Below are 13,292 nucleotides of genomic sequence, written 5' to 3'. Positions count from 1 at the left end.
CGTGAGGCATGCACTGCTCCACCACGGCAAAATTAAAAGGAAATTAAAAGACACTGGTCTACATCACTAAGGGTAATGCCACAGAGTACCAGACTGAAATGATCAGAAAACAGTGGTTAAGAAGAACAAAATCAGTGGATGGATTACAGTGATTAGAACAGTTATAAACGAGACACGATGGTACTGTGATTCTCTGAAATACCATTGAAGGAATCAGCAGGAGCAGTGGAGGTCACAGGGTCTGGAGGAAGGGTGTTGGCAGCTAAACCTAGAACAGGGGGTGGGGTATTTTCTGATTCACCTACACAGCAGAGAAATCAGAGCAAAAAGAGGTGAAAGAAATTACTGAATAAGTTAGGGGAGCTGGAATTAAGCACAAACTGCATCACAAAGAAAACTGCTTTCTTTCTCAAAGTATAAGAGACTTCTTTCATTATTATATATATAATTTCCTGGCTTTTAAAATGAAGTATCATGAAAACTATGACATGAAACGGTTTGTCTTTTTAAAGTTAAGTATACTTACACACTGTTTAAAAGAGAGTGATTGTTATATTTCATCAACACCCAAACATGGTTGTTTTTCCCTATAACATCAGTTTATTCAAACCTGACAAATTCAACTAAATTATATGATTTAAAAGAGAAAACATGCACCTTTCTGAAATATAAAAGCAGCACATGACTCATTATGTAATAAAAAGAATTTCCTCTGAAGCCAAAGCAAAAATAGCAGTAACAGAATGTACATGGGGAAAAAACCCAAACTATTTTAAACTGCACATGCTGCATAGTCATCTAGAAATTCCCATCAGGTTTTCAGAAGTACCAAACAAAAACAGAACATCTTTTTCAAGCCTTAGACAGCACTCATTCCTTTGGTGAATATTAAATTTGCTAACTGTGTGCATGGGAAGACAATGTGGAAGAAGCTATTAAGGGAGACAGTGCCTCAATTTTAATTTTAGCATTTAGCATCCCCCAAACTGATTCTGGTTACTCTATTAAAATGATCTGCATTCCTAAAGTTCAGAGAAACCTGTCTCCACAGAAGGTATTAGGGAGAGGAAGCCCAGCAAGCAATTACAAAGCACTTATTCACGCCCCAAGGCAGGCTGTGGTACCACCCTGACTACAAACCCATCATACTTACTGTCTCCACAATCTCATGCATTTTGCACTTCCAGATCTGCAATGCAGGCAGCCTGTTTCACTTACCATCTCTGCCTCCTGAGCCTGCAGCCAGTGCTCCTCCCCACGACCATCGCTTCTGCTTCTGTTCCAGCTGCTGGCTGCGTTCGAGGGACCGGCGCATCATGGCTTCTAAACGTTCCTGGTAATTTTGGTACAAACCCAGACACAAATCCCAATCAGTTCTTTGGGGTCTTCCTTCCGCCGCCTTCTGAAACCAGGCTAAAAATACACAGTCCCCCTGTTGCTCCACACAAGATGCTTACAGGAGCTTGCTCACAATAAAAGAAAAAGAATTGAATAAAGAAGGTATCAGCATGCTACCTACCTCCAGATACAAGTATCCTTTGTCTGCAAGCCACTGAGGTCACTACAGAGGCCTAAGTAAATAACACAGGTTGCATCACTGCCTAGCATCTGCTCCTGCTGGTGAGGCTGCTGCTGTGCTCTGGACTTAATTTGTATGAGAATAATGCACGACAAGCATTAACTCCTTCTTGTCTATGCAGACATCAGAATTTTTTCCCATCCCTTTCTGAGCACAGTTAAATTGCTGCAATGCCAGTGGCTCCACCTAGTCACATAAATGATCGCTTCAAACCCAAAGTAGGTTACTTTGCAGGATGCCCTACTTATTTATTTATTTTAACCAAAACTCCCTCATTTCTTCTTTTATGTTCCTTAAGTCTAGGCCTTTAAGACCTTCTGATTTTTTTTTCTTCTCTGTATATTTATTTTAGTGCATGCCTACCTCATACTGCTCCAAGATTTACTTTTTTTCTCCCTGTCATCCCCATGTTCTTCTCTATGAGTTAGGATCTTCACAGGGAGAAGAATAAAATTTATTTTTTATCTCCCCAAATCTTGCTCTACCTTTAACTTACAGCTAAGTTTGGCCACTTAATTTCCTCTCCATCACCTCTTGACTCTCAAAGACCTTCACTGAGTTTCATTCCCACCTCCTCCCTCTGCTAGTTTCTCAGTGATTTATTGCTGTGGCAATGATCCCTGCACTTTTTCTTTTCCTCCTTTCAAGCAGATAAAATGTGGTTCTTCCCCGCCCACAATTCCATCATCTAACAGCCTCTTCCTTTCCTTCTCCCAGTACCTCATTGGCATCTGGCAACCTCCTCACCCTCACATTTCAGCAGCCCAACCCCTACTGTGAAAGATAAGTCTGCTCTTGCTGCCTCCAGCTCCTGCCCCAGGGAGTTTTAGCCCTTTGATCCTATTAGTATGTTTGGTGTTATTCCTTATTAACTTTGCTATGTCCTTTTGGCCTAGTATATAACTCCTACTCTTATCCACTTCAAACTGGATCCTGCAGGCTTCTGTGATTACATCATAACCATTTTGATTTTTATCAATCCCCTGCTCTATCTCCAATATATTTTGGCAGCTCAGATAAATTGTGTGGAAAACCCTTCATACATCTCTTGGCCAGATTACTTTCTCTCACTGATTAATGCCTTTGGTCTGGCTTTCCTGAGCTATTTTACCAAAAATTTCAGTCTTGATTAAGGGTGTCTCCTTCAAGCTCTGTACTGGTGGTGAGACAGTTGTCTCTGATGGAGCTCCTTCAGCACATCAGACCCTAACATCCAGTAATCTCCATACTTTTGTACATGTACCTGTAAACTTTGTCTTACCTTCCCGGGTTTCTGACCCTGGTCACTGACTTTTTTTTCTGACCCCTGGACATTGCCAGATGTCCCCTCACCATCTTCTGGTTATCTACAATATACTTTAGCCTCTTCCACATCTTTGAAGAATCTCTTCTACTACCATAACTTTCAGTTTCTGAGCTCATTTTTTCCACCTCATCCAACCATGCTACCAGTTATCCATCAGTATTGACAGCAAGCCACTACCTTTTAATCTTTAAGTTCTCTTCTAATTTTATTACAAATCACTTGTGCTATAAAATATTCTGTCACCCTCTATACAAAGAGTGAAAAAAGGAAATTCTTGCACCCTCTATCATTCCCAGCTCTCCTGTCCCTGTTACCTTTTGGCCAGGTGACCCACCCTGCTGTTACAATTTCTGCTGCTGTCTCCAGGAAGATGATCTTTCAGCCGTGTTGTGAGCTCACGGTCTATCAGGTAACATCATTCAAAGACCACTGAGAGCAGGCAGCTGCTTCCCTGCCCCCTCCCCCCCTTCATCCCCCTCCTCTGTCTACTCAGTGCCATCAGTGTCCAGGCAGGCATGAAAATGAGAGCTCTGCCTCTTCCCTTCTCCCTACAGAGCAAAAGAAGGAAGCATCACAAGGCTCAAGCACAGCCTCTTCTGCAAGAGCACAGAAACCCCCCCACAGCCCCGAACACCCCATTCTTACACACATCCTGCCTGTGAAAAAGAAACTATCTTTTTCCACTCTCTGGAATCTGCAGTCAGTCCTCTCTGCTTTAGTTTGCTACAGTCTTTCCCTCTTTTCTTACTACTTGATGATACAAGTTTCATATTTAAATCCTGGGTGTGCAAGCTTTGCATTACAAGTTTGTGCTTTTTTACTTTTAGCTCCCCACTTCTCTAACTTAATTCTGTTTGAGCCCCTTTTGTTAGTCTTTCCAAACCTCACATATTTCATCACCAGCTCCTCCCTGCAGTGTGCCTCTTTTCACCACTTTCTTCTACTATGCAACTTGCCCCAATCTATCTTTCTACCCACACTCTTTACCAAGGAAAATCACCCACCCATTTCTTTCTCATTAAAGTATATTCTTACATAGAACCTTTTTTTCCCCATTTCTAATGAATATTATTATTCATTGATTAAAAAAATAAGATTAAAGCAGTCATGTTTCAATTATTTCTGTTTGCTGTCTTGTTTGGGGCTTTTTAACAATGCTTGGAGTAAGCAATATTCTATAGCTTTCAAACCACAGAATACACTTACACCTACTATCAAAATATTGTTTCAAGAATAAAATTCATGCTGAAATAGATTAAAGAAATTAAATGACATTTCATACACGTTTGAAAGCCCATGCTACCTACAATCTGAGGCTGAAATCTCCAGATACATTATTTGGAGATGATCATTCATTTTCATTTGCAAAGAGCCTTTCATTAGAGCACTACAGAATATAATTATTAAAACTCACAAAACCTCTGCAGATATAGGTTAGATAAAGGGCAATATGAAGGCCGCTTTTCACAAAGAAAGGATAGTTATTAAAAAACATTTTAAGTTGGCACAAAACTAAAAAGCCAAAGAAAATAATAAGCACAAACAACTCATACATTAATAATTTGTGCCATGATGAAAACTAAACCACAAGCCAAAGCTTTCTTTCATCAGCAAACAATACAGAAAACCCTTCCAGTTTATGTTATAGGTGACGCACCTTCTTGGAAACATATCAGACTATGCATGTGATCTCATTTGGGAACTGTAACAGCTACAGATAGAGGAAACAATGTCTGCTCTCCAGATATACTGAATTTTCACAAAAAACCTTATAACACACAAGCACTGCATGTAGGTTAGACTAAGAATGAATAAAATCACAAGAGAGAGCCATCTGCTGCTAACATCTAAAATATACATTACTTTCCAAAATCCAGTTACTCATGCAAGTTTTCCTCAGCCTGAGCAACAGAATAAGCACTTGTACTGTCTGAATTAAAAGCAAACAAAACCCCACCCCTCAAAACTCAGTCAAATGACTTGTTTTCTCACAAATAAGTTCTTTCCTTTTTTCTTGTAAAATATAACACAGATGTGACAAGTAAAAAATAATGTTTCAAGTATTGTGACTTAAAATAATTTGTGCAAATAATTCTACACCAATCTCCTTTTATCTGCAAGACAAACATCCGAAAGAGCCCCAAACCATCTCTTCCTCCTCACTTTATATACAGCACTGCATGCAAGTAGCTCACTGTTTCCTGAGATTATCAGTTGGCTTCATCTTTGGAGTGGAGTACAGGAAGTAATTAGGCTAAAACATCTTGAGAGTTTTTCACTCTTTTGTGTCTAAACACATTCTTTTTACAAGTGTAACAAATAGTGCACATGCACCAAAACAATCTCTTCCCAATAAGCTGTGTACAGCTAGACATCTATTTACAAGGTATTTCCAAGTTACATAGAAGTTCAAGACAGGAAAGGAAAAAGAATTAATTTAACTGAAAAAGTTACTTTTGTCCAGATCCCTGTTAAAAGAAACTTTTCAATTACTTCTGTAGAACAACACACTGCTTTCTTCAAGGCTGCTTTTACTAAAAGAAATGCACAGCTTTAAAAGTAATACAAAGGGAAGGGCAGTGATACCGAATAGCTCTGTAGATAAGAAAGATGCAGTCAGTATAGACAGAATAATTTCTAAGCATTATTTATTCAATTCCTTCTGAAGAACCTGATGCTTTCACTGTGCTCTGCAACAACCTCCAGCTGCCCAAAAGAACTCTGACAGAATACCTTGATTTCTACCAAGAGAGACTTTAAAACCACCATCCCTTATCTGGCACTGTAGAGGGGGGAAACTAAGCAAAGTAAATCACATTTTAGCCACCTCTTTAAGAAGTCTTTTGCAAGCAAACCAGTCAAGCACAGGATACTCTGATATACGAGCCAACAGGTCCCCACCAGTTTGTTAAGATCTATTCCTTTCAGACTCTTTCAGATGCAACAATAATATTTTGTACAGAGAGATTTACATGACCTCTTCTTAGCATGAATGTGCACCACTTTCTGCTGTGTTTAAAAAACAAGGAAAAACAATTCAGGGAAACTATAAAGAACAACCAGTAAGGCAGAAAGCATGGAAGAAAATCTCTCTACTTGTCATTTCAGGCACCTGATGAGCAATCAAAGCGGGTACTCCAGTACCCAGCCAGTGTTAACTGGTGTAAAAAGGAGAAACACTGAGAGGATGCCGCAATACACACTGGCTTACTGGCAGGAGCACATACACCCTGACACCCCAGGTGGTTCAAGGCTTTTCCAGTAAAGACAGTCTTAAATGGTCAAAATTACTCACAAGCAGTGAGTAACTCGCAATGCCCAGGGAGCTGCAAGTTCATGACCATCCTTACTTAGACCTCCACTGTTATTATGCACACAGAGTTTGAGGGGTTCATCACAAGAACAAGGGCCAGGGAAGGTGAGGCTAAACTGGCAGACCTGTTAGTAGAATTCAAGCAGAATTTGAGAAATGAGGGACAAGAAAGTATGAAGGGAAGCTAGGAGGTGATGATGCCTCCTATTCCCACTTTCCTTCTTCTCTCACTCTCCCCTGTTCTATAGATTATTCCCCTGTGCACCCTCTTCTCCTTCGAGGCTCCTGGACTTTTTCCTCCTACAGGTTTAATCCATCCCCAAACAAGCAAGCATCCTCTCCTGTCCTCCTGCCCACATAGCCTTTTCTTAGGCTCCTCAGCCTAGGGGAGGAGAAGGGTGGAAAGGGAATGAATCCAGACCCAGGCCTGCTTTAGCTTCCAAAAACCACTTTGGACACTTTAAGCATAAAGGACTGGCCTGGTGAGCAGAGCTAGAGTGGTACTCACATTACAACCAAACACTGGGAATCAGCCTCTCCCTCGCCATGACAGAAGTCTGCCCTCACACGTGCAGTGTCTTGGGGAGCTGGAACAGGCCTGCTGGTGCTGGGAAAAGCATCACAGTGTGCTCAGCCTCTCATGCCCACCTCTGGGGAAGTGCAGGAGGCCACTACAGGAGATGGGATTGGCCCTGCTAAACAGACGCCTTGGGTCTGACCTGACACCGCCCTTTACATCCAACAACTCAGCTCTCATTTCTTCAGCAAAGGCAAACCATGAATGCAGGGAAAGCTGGTGGATACTCGCTCTTCCTACACCTCTCTGCATTTCTGTCCTGTTCTGCTGAAAACTTTCAGGGCAGGGTTTTGGATGTTTTTGTACTTGCCCCTTCCCCTTACAACCCTCACAAAGGGAATCGATTTTGCTTAGCTGCAAAAGGTTATTACAGCAGGGAATGCTGGAGAAGGAGCACAGGACTTCAATGCTGTTACCTCAAGACAGGGACCTCCTACCCCCTTTGTTTCTACTTTTTCCCATTTTTTTTTTCCAAAGAATTTGAAACAAAACACATAAAATATTTTAAATTAATTCTCTGCAATTACATAGAAGCCACAATGAGTATGTTAAAGTTGAATGACAAATTACAAGATATAATTTTTTCTTCAAGTAAAGTGAAAAATCAAACAAAAAATTCAGTGAACAGCTGTTTGCTATTGTGAAATCGTGAAATCATGCAGAAGTGTTTTACTTGCTTTGCAAAGTAATTTTGATGAAAGGACAGGGGGCAGAAAAATGGAGGTTAAGAACTGTGGATTTCTAAGGCTATTTTATCTAGGAATTGAGGAAATACTTTTTTTTTCTTTTTTTTTTTTAAACCACTGCCCCCTTTTCCAAAAATCATTAATTCTTTATCAGTTGCGGGTAGCAGTGCTAGTGTTCTCCACATAACGTCATGCAGAGATATACACACACACACCCTGCATTAAGAGAGCTGTACCAGAAATTGGACTCACTAGAGCAAAAAAAGAACCTTAAATTATCTCAGCAGGGAGCATAAAAGAGATGAACGGCATGAAGATGCTTAAAAATATCTGTTTCTGTTTTATGTTAGAATTTAAAAACAGCCTAGATAAAACAGCCTAGATTCTTCAGTGCTTTAAGTACAAATTTCTGAGTTTCTGTCAGTGAGGAAAAATGGAACACATTATTTCTTTTTCATGGACAGTAAACAGAACAGTAAGAAGAATCTTTCCCTTTTTGGAAACACTCATCTTTAAAGACTTCCTTCCAGAAAGCTGTGCTTTATATTTGACAATCAGAGTCCCAGATATGTTAGCAGTAGTAGATGACTATTCCAGGAGATCAGACAAAAATTTTGAAAAATTGTTTTGGAAAGTGTTTTTGATTCACAGTGGTAGACTACTTACAGCTCTGGTGATGTGCTTTGCAGCTCCTGCAGTAATTGCTCACATGTCTCCAGTCCTGCTCCCACCCCCCATCGTTTAATGCATGTCAATATTCAGCCACGTTCAGTGCTGCCATACATCTCCCAGCGGACCTCACCTCCTCCTCTTTAAGCTTTTGTCTCCGCTTTTCTTCAACAGCTGCTCTCTTCTGCTCCTCTCTCTGCCTCTGCTCCTCCAGTCTTCTCCATCGCTCCTCCATTTGCTTTTCATACTGAAGTTTTGCTCTTCTCTCCTTCTCCAGTATCTGCTGCTCCCTAGCAGCTTATGCAGAGAAAAAGGTGCATTTCACATCATGAAAATTTTCTTCTACTTTAAAATTATTTGGTTACATGAAACAATAGTGCAAAACAACAAATACAAGTACACTGGGTTTTAGTCTACGAGATTAAAAATATAGTGCACAGAAGTGCAGAAATGATTAGTAAATCTAAGCAATTTGCTCAATAAATAAATAGGGAAGCCCCTGTACACAAGGTGCCAGTTTGTACCTCTTAACTATGTAAAAGCAGTGTACTGAACAGTCTAGCATTTTTTTAATGTTTCAAGTCCCTCTGAAGCTTAAAGCCAAATTATTTTTTCAGCCATACTGTTCCTAGTAAGATTTGAAGGAAATCAGCTGTATATGTTGAAGCAAAAGCCCTTGGGACTTCTTTAAAACTGTGCTTCTTGTTACGGAGCTGCCTTTAAAACAGACACACATAAACAACATATTCTATGTTTTCTATGAAGTCTTGAAAATACATCTTTCAGCTCATGATTTGGTGCTACATCTTTACCTTCTTCCCATGAAAAAAAAAATACTTCTGTTACTGAGATTTTGCCCAGCTGTTTATCCCTACTGGAGTAATAATCTTCATGCGACATTACCCTGATGTTTCAGAAACTTAGACTGCAACAATACATACTGGACTGTTGTTTCAGGTGTACATATGAGAACAAGTAGCAGGAGTTAACGTGGTGAATTGAGAGGAAAAATCCATTTCCCACACAAGTGTATTCCATAAAAAGGCAGGAAAGAGGAGTTCTGTAAGCATGCCTACATACACACAAGTCTGTAGTGTCACATACCAACACACATACAGCCAATATCAAAGAATATTGCTAGGCTAAGAACTTGAAATCAGGGAAAGCCAGAATTAACACTGCTTATACAAGAGCTAGTCCTTCTTCCTGCTCACTTATGCCTGTGTTTCTTCAGTTCCTGTTTCCTTGTGCAGCACACCATCACCCTTCTAACTCTCCCATATTATCTTCCAATTGCTCCTAGGCTCTTACCCAGCTGTGGTAAATACATTTCTTTCTCTCGAGATTTTTCATAAAGGTGCACAGAGAGAAATGAAAGAAAAAACAATTTCTATTTCTGCTCCTTGTTTTTCTCTTGTAGAATGTGTTTAGAAAATTGTTTACCTAGAGTAACCACTTAGTTAGATCATAGTAAATTGTTTGGGCCTGATGGGCAATCAAATCCACCTGTGTCTAGACTCTCGAAAAAAAGTCACAAGTTGGGTAGTAGTTAGATAAAGTAATTTAAAAAAGTAGCATGTAGTTTTTAGTATCTTCCTTTATATAATATATGAATGTATTTTAACATAGTTATAATAAAGAAATCATTCAACCTTCTGAACTGGAGTCAGACATCACCATTCTTCCCATTAAGTTCACCTACATTTTACAATACCCAGCCATTCCAAATGCCTCTTCTCAGATCAGCCTTTTCTGCTCAGTTCCTGTCCCCAGACTCTTTAACCACAGCTGTGACTTTCTGTCCCTCGTAGCCCCACTCCATCCTCATTCTCTTGGGTGAAAGCCAGAGTCTTCCCAACACCCAGATCCTTTTCCAACATTCCATTTCTTTCCCTTGAATACAGAATCTTTCTAGAATACTTCTTCCTCAAATCCAGCCTGCTTTCCAGAACACTTTCTGGCTTATTCTTGTTAGAAATACAGTTGATGTTGTCTTCCCCTTTTGTCCTATGAAAATCCACTCATCCTCCCCACTCAAGACAGGGCAGTATGAGGGGAGTGTCAGTGGTGCAGTGAACCTGGATTGAATGCATGAAGTTCAACAGAAAAAGTTACCTCAGAGACAGTGGATAACAAGTGACCAGGCATTAATTGTTCCAACTGCTAGCCACATCAGGTAGAGCAGGTGACAAAGCATGCTGGAGTTCATAAAAACCAAAAATAAAGTGAGGTGGCCAGAGATTGTGCTAAGATTACCTTCTGAGTAAGTAGGTGAAACCTGGGACTGATTCTGGACAGAGAAGTAAACAATTCTGTCATCATGGACACACATACAATTCTTGTTGCTTAATTTAGGGATGCTAAACCACTGATTAATAAGTTTTGGCTTGGGTGAAAAAGTTACTTCCTATTGCTATACAGTACCTGCTGACTGCTTAAAGATCTGACCCTTGGGGGAACACGCTGCTTTTTTCTGAACTTCTAAAAGAAAATTCTCACAATGAAAGTGTGACCAAAACCCAAAGCTCCCCATTACAGAAATGGTCTTAAGAAATATGCTTCCAGGAGCCATATATGATGTCTGGGAAAAAATTGCAGACACCACCTTCCAAATCCCCTGGGCCAACTGCTCCCAAAATGTCCAGGTTTCTGTTTCCTTTTCATCTCTTCTACTCCAAGTCCTTTCCAATCTAATCATCATATCACTTCCTTGGGAACCAGAAAAGAAGGGATAATCAGGAGGAAAGAAGAGATGGCCTACACTGAGCATACCTGGAAGAGAAGTAAGTCCCAGATAGACAGAAGCTCAGGCAAGGTTAAGTACTAAAGAGCAGCACATTTTCACCAGAACTACCAAAAGGAATCATGCTGACCAAGCCCATGGTAATGAAAAATGTCAAGTCACTGGTCTCAAGCTCCAGACTTTGCAAAGAAATGGTCAACAGTTTGTTTATTTATTGCAAGAAAAACAGTATTTTCCTATGATTCTTTTGACAGGTGCCCATAATTGTTTAGTTGACATTTCCTCAAAATATATACTTATTTTAAATTTTACAAACAATAATAAAACACTGACCATTCCTTCTGCTAGGTATTGTCAGGTTATCTCTAGGAACAGTGCTACTGATCTTTCTTGTCATTACAATGAGGAAAAGTGAAGTTAACTGTTTCACACTTTTTTAATATACACAGAGAGATATAGGAATCACAGGAAATTTCATTTATGTGTGTTATATATGTATACACAAACATATATATGTATCTTTTAATTGTGTATATACCTGCTCACCTTAAATATATATTTATACTTTTTACATATCTATTTTGCAATTCTCTCAACATCTCCCTGGTCATATTAATAGATTAAAAATAACAGATTGTTTTAAACAAAATGTGAAATCATTGCTTAAGTTATTCAGGAACTGAAGAATGTTTTTTATCATTCTCCTGAAAGATTAACCATTTTACAACTTACAGAAAAGTTCACACTTTAATGCTGTACTTAACAACTCTATTATATATTTTAATATGGCTAAAACCAAGCAGATTAAAATTGAAAACAGAAAAATGCTATGTTTGTTAGTTAAGCCTATTAAAACATATATATATAAATAATAGATACACCTCCTGCCAACTTACCAAGGTATTTCTCCCTTTCCTCTCTTCTTTCCTTTGCCAGTCTTTGTCTTTCATCAGTTTTTAGAAATCCATCAATAGCTGAAGACAGAGGGAGGGAAAAAAAAAAGCCTTAAAAAGCTGTTAAACAAAACTAAAAAAGGATCCAAAAGAAATTAAAAGAATCTATCAAAAAGAAATCATAACTAGTGCATTTAACAACTCCAGTAACAAAACCAATTTTGCTCTTGTGTGCGGGTGGGTTAACGAGCTGGGACTCAGGTACCTCTTGAGCACAGTCTCCCACCCACTGCTGAACTCCAAGCACGGCCCCTCAGTGGAAATGCCTGACTCCTCTTCTCAGAGCAAACAAGCATGCTGTTAGTGCGTGTTTCAAAACCTGAAACTTCCTTGGGAAAAATGGTAAGGATGCAATTAACATGCATTTATCTTTGTTAATAAGCTCATTTTAAATTTTTTGGCTAGATATAAAAAGGTAGCTCAGAAAAGCAGTAAGCAGCTACACGGAGTCCCAGCCTTTATATTTATGGCTGACCACAGCACCCCCAGTTTCTTTGCTTGCTCAACATTTCAACAACCAGCAATTACTGCTGGATGAGGCTACAGAAGCAGCAGCCCTACTGCCCTCTTTCCCAGGCAGGAAACACTTTGTTTCCTCCTGGAGTTGGTATCTAAAAGTAAGATACTCTTTTGGGACGAGATTGCCTAAGGATGTTTTGTACCTGGATCCAGACACCCCAGTTCTTTGCACCGCATGAGCAGCTGAAAAGCCCAATTTAAGGAAGCAGGAAGGCAGAGTTTGACACACCAGGTGCCCTGGGGTCACCTGCCTGCATGCCCTGGAACAAGCATCAAAGGGACCTAAGATGGGCCTTACGCAACAGCAGGCATAAGGCCACCAATGAGTGCCTTGACAGAGCATCCAGGGGATGGTATCCTCATAAAACAGCTGACAGGGCCTCCAGTGCCCTCCCTTCCCTCTCTTCTCAGGATCTCCTGAGGTCTAAGCAGTGCTGCAGTGCAAACAGGCATGGTGTCTCACAGCACAGTTTACATCATTTGCAGTCATTATCTGGGCTCCCTACTGAGTTACTGAATTCTAATTAAGTCCCCTTCCTTTTGCTCTGAGAACTGCACTTGTTACTTTTATCAGATAAATACAAATGGAAAAATTACATAGACTGTAACCTCGACTACCTTCCTGAAAAGTCACACTTGCAGGTTCCTTTCCAAAGGCATCCTATCCTGTCTGTGGGAGCACAGATCTTGCATAGGAAGTACCTTTCTCTAAAAGGCACAGTTCTGTAGAAGGCTGAAAGCCAGCCTCAGTGGCCCCTAGTGACAAAAGCAGGGTCTCAGCTGTCTCCCATTACAATAACAACTTGCTTTTTCCCCCAAGCAGCACCTTCAAAGACCATCTCTAATCCTTCTCAACACACACAGACTGCTACTACCTGAAGGCAGCCAGGCCCCTGGAAAAAGGTGATTATAACTCCCAGCTGGTTAATTATAACTAAATTTGTGGG

The 13,292-nt window shown here is 40.1% G+C and overlaps 1 protein-coding gene across 8 annotated transcripts in view; it reads right to left on the bottom strand.

Annotated features, from left to right (window-relative positions):
* Positions 1 to 13,292, bottom strand: part of MAP7D2 (MAP7 domain containing 2) — an 83,676-nt gene that overhangs the window by 25,080 nt on the left and 45,304 nt on the right. For 4 of the 8 annotated variants that reach the window (XM_068179907.1, XM_068179909.1, XM_068179910.1 and 1 more), the window contains exons 2-5: positions 11,770 to 11,847; positions 8,264 to 8,427; positions 1,219 to 1,333; positions 203 to 301 (exon numbers count right to left, since the gene is read on the bottom strand). In XM_068179907.1, the coding sequence (XP_068036008.1) occupies positions 203 to 301; positions 1,219 to 1,333; positions 8,264 to 8,427; positions 11,770 to 11,847 (456 nt within the window). Of the gene's footprint in view, positions 1 to 202; positions 302 to 1,218; positions 1,334 to 1,519; positions 1,783 to 8,263; positions 8,428 to 11,769; positions 11,848 to 13,292 lie in introns of those variants that run through there. The other 4 variants (XM_068179908.1, XM_068179911.1, XM_068179912.1 and 1 more) reach the window with 2 other exon arrangements.

This window comes from Anomalospiza imberbis, chromosome 2 (genome assembly GCF_031753505.1).
Source record: "Anomalospiza imberbis isolate Cuckoo-Finch-1a 21T00152 chromosome 2, ASM3175350v1, whole genome shotgun sequence".
NCBI lineage: Eukaryota > Metazoa > Chordata > Aves > Passeriformes > Viduidae > Anomalospiza > Anomalospiza imberbis.
Note: the sequence above shows the minus strand (reverse complement) of the source record. Positions and strands in the feature narration are given on the sequence as shown.